Genomic DNA, 7,194 nt, shown 5'->3' with positions numbered 1-7,194 from the left:
CATTTTTTACTATGCATATCTTAAAATTTGGATAAATTACAAATACACTCTTTGATATTTGATTAAAATACGAATTATTTTTGTGATTTGAAAATTACAAATATTTCCTGTCAGAATTTTTTATTTAACAGAATTAATTGAAAAAGTAAAATTTCTAACTGTTCAACTATATAATTATAAAATTATCTGAATTATTAATTGAAATAAAATTTTAATATTATTAAAAACTGTTAATTAACTTAATAATTTATTAATAAAATGACTTATTTGTTATAAATTAAAAATTTTAAAAAATATAATATAATTTTTAAAATTATAAAAATAATTTATAATTTAAATAAATCTCATTTTGTAATTTATCCCTAAAATTTGATTTGACCATAAGCAATTAACGATAATGTGACAAATGGGACACATTTTCCTCACTGGAGGCATGCAATATCTCTCCACTCCACAAATGCTCGTAAAAAAGCATTAAAATTCACACCCTAATGTTGACGTCGTCGTTGTTGTTCGCGCGCCCTTCCTCTCAGTCAAAACCAAGACCACATTCATTCATCTCCAAACCCACCACCACCACCACCACCACCGCGGCCGCCGCCACAGCCACACTCATGATCGCGTCTTACCCTGCTCCGTCACCCACCTTCCTCCTCCCACAGTCGCCGCCGCCACCAACGGCTGATTCAAATTCCAAACTCCCCATTGATTTCAGCCCGCCCTTGATAGCCATAATCATCATCATCGCCACCGCCTTCGTTATCGTCACCTACTCTCGCCACATCTCCCGTTACCTCATTAACCTCCGCCGCCGCTGGCGTCGTCGTCGTCGTCGGCGGCGCTTCCTCCGATCCTACGCCCCGTCCTCCGCCGGCGACATCGAGTCTCCTCCTTACAACGCCTCGTCCTTCGACCCGACCGACGCCTTCCACGTCTTCTCTCCCTTCGGACTCGACGACTCCGTCATCAAAACAATCCCTCTCTCAATCCACACCAGGAAGAGCAGCGTTCACGACTGTGCCGTTTGTCTTCTCGAGTTCGAAGACAACGACTACGTCCGTACGCTTCCGGTTTGTTACCACGCGTTTCACGTTGATTGCATCGACATATGGCTCAAATCGCACGCGAATTGTCCTCTCTGCCGCGCCGGAATATTCCGCCCCGAATCTCCTTTCGTGCCGGTGATGGCCGCCAGAATCAGACCTAGCCTCGACGACGTGATCGTCGAGAGCACATTTCTGGAGACATTGGAGGAAGTTCCGCCGGAATCTGAAACCACGGTGGGAGAGATCACGCAGGAGCCTTCGCCGAGATTGAATCAATCAGAGGATCAATTCGGCGGTCGTGATTTCATGTTAAAACGGTCCTACTCGTTCGGATTCGAACGGAATTTAGGGTCGGAGAGATTAGTTCTGGAGGCGGCGACGGCGTCACCGTGGAAGTACCGCCGGGGAGGAAGCTTCTGGAGCAAAAGGCCCTCTCCATTTAGTTCACTGACGAAACCAAGAGTCTTTTCATTCCGACACTACAGAGGGATGAAATCGCCATTTTTCAGGCGGCGAAGTGGAGGAGGACTGTTTCCAATGTCGGAGTCAAGCGTGATCAGGTACGCCGGCGGAGGAGGGAGCTCGTCGCGGCGGAGCAAGTCGTTTGCGAGCCCGATGTTCATGAGATCGGCGGTTGGGCAGTTCTCATCGAGCAGGCTGAGGAGCGGTGATCCGGAGGCGTTGCTGTCGCCGGAGAGATTTAACAGGCGCTGATAGACCATCTGAGGTTGGAACGGACAGTGGAAAAAAGTTGGATGAGGGGCGGCGGCGGCGGCGGTGGTGGTGGGGGATGGGGTCGGGTGCTTTAATGGAGGGTATCATGCTTGAAATTAATGGGGGAATTCAGTGGCTAATTTTTGTAAGGCGGTCATTGAATTGTGGTTGGTGGTGATGAGAGTTGGGAAAGGGCATTGAATGAATGAAACGTTGAAGGAAAGTGATAGCCTGATGGAGAGTCAACACAGTACCCCATCCCTCTGTCTCTTCTTTGTATCTCTTTATAGAAGCAGTAACACTTATTTTTGCAGATGTGAGATACTTTTTTACGTCAATTTGTAATTTAAAAGTAAGAACTGCATAATATTACTTTAAAAATTTTGTGGTTACATATATTACTATGAGAATGTATAAATTATTTATAATTTTATTTTTAAATCATAAATTATTGTAACCCTTTTAGCAGAGTGCATGATATTTGCCAAAAAAAAACATATAAAAAAATGCATAATAAATTGAAGGGTTCTTTTACAACAATGCTAGGCAGTTCAAAATTTTGTGGTTCAAATGGCTCAAATCACTCAAAACGACGTCGTTTTAAGTGTAAATGAGTGTAAAATGACGTCGTTTTGACAGATTTGAGCCATTTGAACCACAAAATTTTAAACTACCAAACATTTTCTGTTCTTTTATATTGCAGATTTCAATATGAAAAAAAGGTGCGGTGCTCAAGCTTACTATTTGTTTCGTTTCAATTATTTGAACTATTTTTTTTTTTGTTAAAATTCTTAATATATATCATTTATAAAAAATTTAGGTCAAACTGAAAATTATAACTTTTTTATTTTATCGTATTTGTCTCTAAAAAAATATATAATCTATTTCAAAAATATATTTGTCATCTATTTTTTCGAAGACAAATGTAATAAAATAAAAAAGTTATAATTGTACCAAATTATTTTTTTAATGCATGATATACATTGAGGGCCTTACAAAATGAGATATTGGTGATTGTTGTGTGACCCGTGAAACTCATTTCAGGTTTTATTTTGATAATCTGAACCGTTCAAATTTTAGAAAACATTAAGAAGAATATATCTGTAAAAAAATCAAATTGAGCGGATATTGATAACCCTTTCATCAAAGCATATATATATATATATATATAAATGAATATGCATGTATCAAACAGAATATAAATGTGATTTCATGTAAGGGTTATCGATATCCGATGAACTTGATTTTTTTATAGATATATTCTTCTCGATGTTTTCTTAAATTTGAACAATTTGAATTATCAAAATAAGATCCGAAATGAATCTCACAGTTGTGTATCACGCACAGCACCAACATTTACAAAATAAATGGTTCGAATCATCGAAACAAGACTCGTCGTGGACCCTATAAGCTCGCTCAAGTTCTCTCATATTAAAATCTCAACAGGAGAGAAACCCAACTCTTCTTATATATATCTATACTATTATTAAAATCCAACAATTACTTTAGAATTCCGAAGTGATACTTTCAAAATTTTATATTAATTTTTCTAAAATAACCTTAACTTTTTCAATGATTATACCACTTTTAAACTTATATCAATTTTTGAAAGTAAGATCATAAATTACCAACCCACAAAATATAACAATTGAACAACTTCTCACCTTCGACAAACATTTCACCATCATGACTTCTTTCTGCAACAGTTTTTTATTTTTGCTAAAACTTTTCCGTTTTCTTTTTGGAACTTTTTGGTTTTCATTTGGAACTTATTCAAAGAACTTTAGTTTGTTTTTTATTTTTATTCGGAGGAGATACACTAATCAAGTACACTGCAATCGTATGATTCTGTTGCAAGTTGATAGAATAGTTATTCAAAGTATATATGCGCGGCTCATCTTACACTGTTAAGTATAATATTATTAAATATAATTTTTATTTTCTTCATTACAAAATTCAATTATGTAATCAGATTCTTTGAAGGAAAAAAAACACACTATAAAAAAAATAATTACTATTCGTAAAATTTGGTTTGATTTATTTGTTTGTTGTCTTAATAGTGTTCAGGTTCTTTGAAAAAAAAAAAAAACAACATAAAAATACAGTGTGTTTGGTTAGAGTTTTCTGAATTAAGTTTTTTAAAAATTTAGTTTTTTTTATTTTTGTATTTTATTTTTATTTTTAGTGAATATTTTTAAAATTTTAAGCATTTTTTTTTTTACTTTTTAGATGCATCTTACTTAGATGTATCTAAAAAGTAAAATATTTGTGAAAAAATATTTTAAAAAATTAATAAATACACAAAAATAAGAAAAATGTACTGAATTTTGGTTTTTTTTTTTAATATTTTTTGGTATTTAGTGAATATTTTAAAGATTTTTTTTACAAAAATTATACTTTTTAAATATATTTATGTTAGGTGTGTCTAAAAATTAAAAAATCGCTTAAAATATTAAAAAAATCAATAAAAACAAAAAAAAAAGAGTACGGAATATAAGAAAGTAAAATTTTTTAAAAAGTATTTTTAAAAAACTCAAACTAAGCAAATAGTATTCATAATTTTTTTTTATAAAAAAATTAATTTTTTTTAAATTTTTTTTGTACGTGTACATCATAGCTAAAGATCTCTAGTGTTTTGTGTTATACTTTTCATTATTATTCTCTTCATTAAGCTTTGTTTGTTTTTGTGTATAAATTCACTTTTTAAAAAGTTGGTTTGTTTGTTTACTTAATTGTGTGTGTGTGTGTGTTTTTTTTTATTTAAAAAATCAGTGTTCTTTTGTATGTGTGTGTTTAAATTTTTTTATTTTTTTTATAAATATTTTCAATAAAATCTTTTTGATTATGAGTGTGCAAAGTGTGAAGGGTTTATACTTGTCTATTTTGTGTGCCTTTATATTTTTATTTATTCAATTTATTTATTTTTTTAAAATTACGAAGTATAAATGTGTAGTATTGTTTGGCAAATTGATTTGTGACTAAAATAATCACAAAAGACAAAATATGCTATTTTAGTCACAATAAATAAAACATCACATTCAACCCATAATCATTACACTATTCTCTCACAAGCAAAGCTAAAAACGCCTAAAAACCAAAAAGTCTTTCCCAAACTAACCTTTTTAGCCCAGGCTAAAATAGTCAAAAAAGTCAAAAAGTCAAAAAGCCAACCCACTTCTTAAACGGAGGCTTTGAGACTTGACTTAAATAGAATGAGATTTTTTTCTGTTTCACTTTTTTAAGCATTTGTTTGTTTTTTTAAAAAAAAATTAGTTTGTTTGTTTACTTTAGTGTGTGTTTCAAATTTAGTGATTTATGTGTTTTGGATTTGTATTTTTTTTTTTAAATTTTGTGTGCTTCTATATTTTTGTATTCAATTTTTTTTTTAAAATTGTGAAGCGAAAAATGTGTGCAATTTTTTAGACTCAGATTAGACTTAAAAAGTTTGAGATTTTTCCCTATTTAACTTTTTTAAGCTTTTTTTTGTAACGGCCCTGATTTCTTTGTAAGTCTTTATTTATTTATTATTACTTGATTTTATTTTTAATTTTATTAATTGCGTAGTTATATAAGAATTTAACTTGGTTTTTAATTAATTTAATGTGTTAGTTAATTATACATAATTAATCTGAATATTTATATTTATATATATATATATATTAAAAAAGAAATTATTAATATAAATTTTATATAAGATATATATATATATATATTTATATATGTGATTTATTTGTATAATATAATATAATAAGAAATTAAGTTATTATATATATAATATAATATAAGTAGTCAACTAGGTTTTAATCACTTTTTGTGGAAGATTTTCCTTCAGCAGCCGAGGAGAGAGAGAGAGAGAGAGAGAGAGATTAATCAAAGTAAATGTGTGAGAACATAGAGACGGCTCAGCAGCCGGGGAGAGAGAGAGAGAGAGAGAGAGAGATTAATCAAAGTAAATGGGAGAGAACATAGAGACGGCAGCAAGGAGGAAAAGAGAAGAGGATTAGGGTTTTGTTTTAGTGGTTCTATTAATTTTTTAAATATTTTTTTGATTTTTAAAAAAATATTTGAGTATAAATCTTACTTTTTTTGATTTATGTTTAATTCGTTATTTTTATTTATTTATTTATTTTTATTTATTTGATGTTAGATTGATTATGTTTTTACATAAAGATAATAAATTGATTTTAATTAGTTGTGTATGTAAGGTTTATGATTTTTAGATATTTGATTGATTTTAATTATTTTGATTAGTTGTGTATACAAAGTTTAGAGTTTTTAGATATTTGATTGATTTTAATTATTTTGATTAGTTGTGTATACAAGATTTAGAGTTTTTATATGGATTTATTTTATGGTTGTAATAACACTCATGGTTATATGAAATTAAAAGTAATTAGGAAACCATAGATAAATTTCTTATACTCCACCATGACTATGGTGAGAAAGAGTGTATAAAAAAAAGTGAGGATTATGAGATTTATTTGAATGCCTTAGGCATGGCATTGTTATGTTGTTCTCATGAGTAAAATGTTTGGTATATCTATATTGTTGCCTCGTTCCCAGGAGTAGACGAGTGCCTTGATTTACGCGCGTACGTATATGTTAACCATCCGGGGAGTGTGGGTCAAACTCGGGACGATATCCCCGTGCAAGTTTGGCTGCGGAGCGGTGTTAGGTATAAGGGAAGCACATGGGATATATGTGTAGGCTGGAAGTGGAGGCCGAAGTGGTGGAGTTAAGGTACAAAGAATTAAATTACGAGTTTATTGATATAGTGTGAATTGTGTTGATTTGTATATCCTGAAAAATAGTAAACAATCTTGATAAATTATGAAATTTGAGCAGATGCATGTATACGTGATTCTAGATAACTTTTATATTTAGACTTTTTATTAAAAAGATCGATTAGGACTTATAATTGGATGATATTAGTTATTGTAGTTTTGATTCATTTTAACAATACAGATTTTAGAGGCTGTTTTAACCCACGAAACGAGCTCATTTTTATTTGTTTCATGTAAACTGAAGTAAAACGTTATTCTGCACATTTTTCATGTTTTGAACTTTTCTGAAACAAATCATTTTAGGACAGTTTTTGTTCATTTTCAGATTCAGATTTTCGATTGAATTCCGTCTAGGTTCTTCTATCAAGTTTTACTCTCAACCTGTTCAGTTTCTGTTAAATTAGTTCGCAAAGCCTTTTAGGAAATTCGATTCTGTACAACGTTTGCTCTTTGAGTTTAGTCAATTCGAATTATTTAAGCATGAAACGGTGTATTTTTTATACTTCTTCAGCAAGTTACTTATGATTAAATTATACTAACTTTATTTTTTTGCAGGATGGTGGGTCTTACTAACTTTTTTACGCAGGGCTGACCCACCATATTTTTATTTTTATTTTGTTTATTTTATAATTAATTTATATTTCGTTGTG

At 31.3% G+C, this 7,194-nt stretch overlaps 1 protein-coding gene across 1 annotated transcript; it reads left to right on the top strand.

Moving 5' to 3' along the window:
- The first annotated feature begins 235 nt into the window (after positions 1 to 235).
- On the top strand, positions 236 to 2,152 carry LOC114274577 (RING-H2 finger protein ATL65). Its single transcript, XM_028216539.2, has one exon. The coding sequence runs from the start codon at positions 492 to 494 to the stop codon at positions 1,758 to 1,760; it is 1,269 nt and encodes a 422-aa protein (XP_028072340.2). The 5' UTR covers positions 236 to 491; the 3' UTR covers positions 1,761 to 2,152.
- Positions 2,153 to 7,194: the final 5,042 nt, after the last annotated feature.

This window comes from Camellia sinensis, chromosome 3, assembly GCF_055761805.1.
Source record: "Camellia sinensis isolate YWXY chromosome 3, ASM5576180v1, whole genome shotgun sequence".
NCBI classification, from domain to species: Eukaryota; Viridiplantae; Streptophyta; class Magnoliopsida; order Ericales; family Theaceae; genus Camellia; species Camellia sinensis.
This window is presented reverse-complemented; position numbering and strand designations above follow the sequence as displayed.

What these genes read in the sequence shown, in the direction of transcription:
- LOC114274577 (XM_028216539.2), top strand. Translation starts at nt 492, where the DNA reads ATGTTGACGTCGTCGTTGTTGTTCGCGCGCCCTTCCTCTCAGTCAAAA.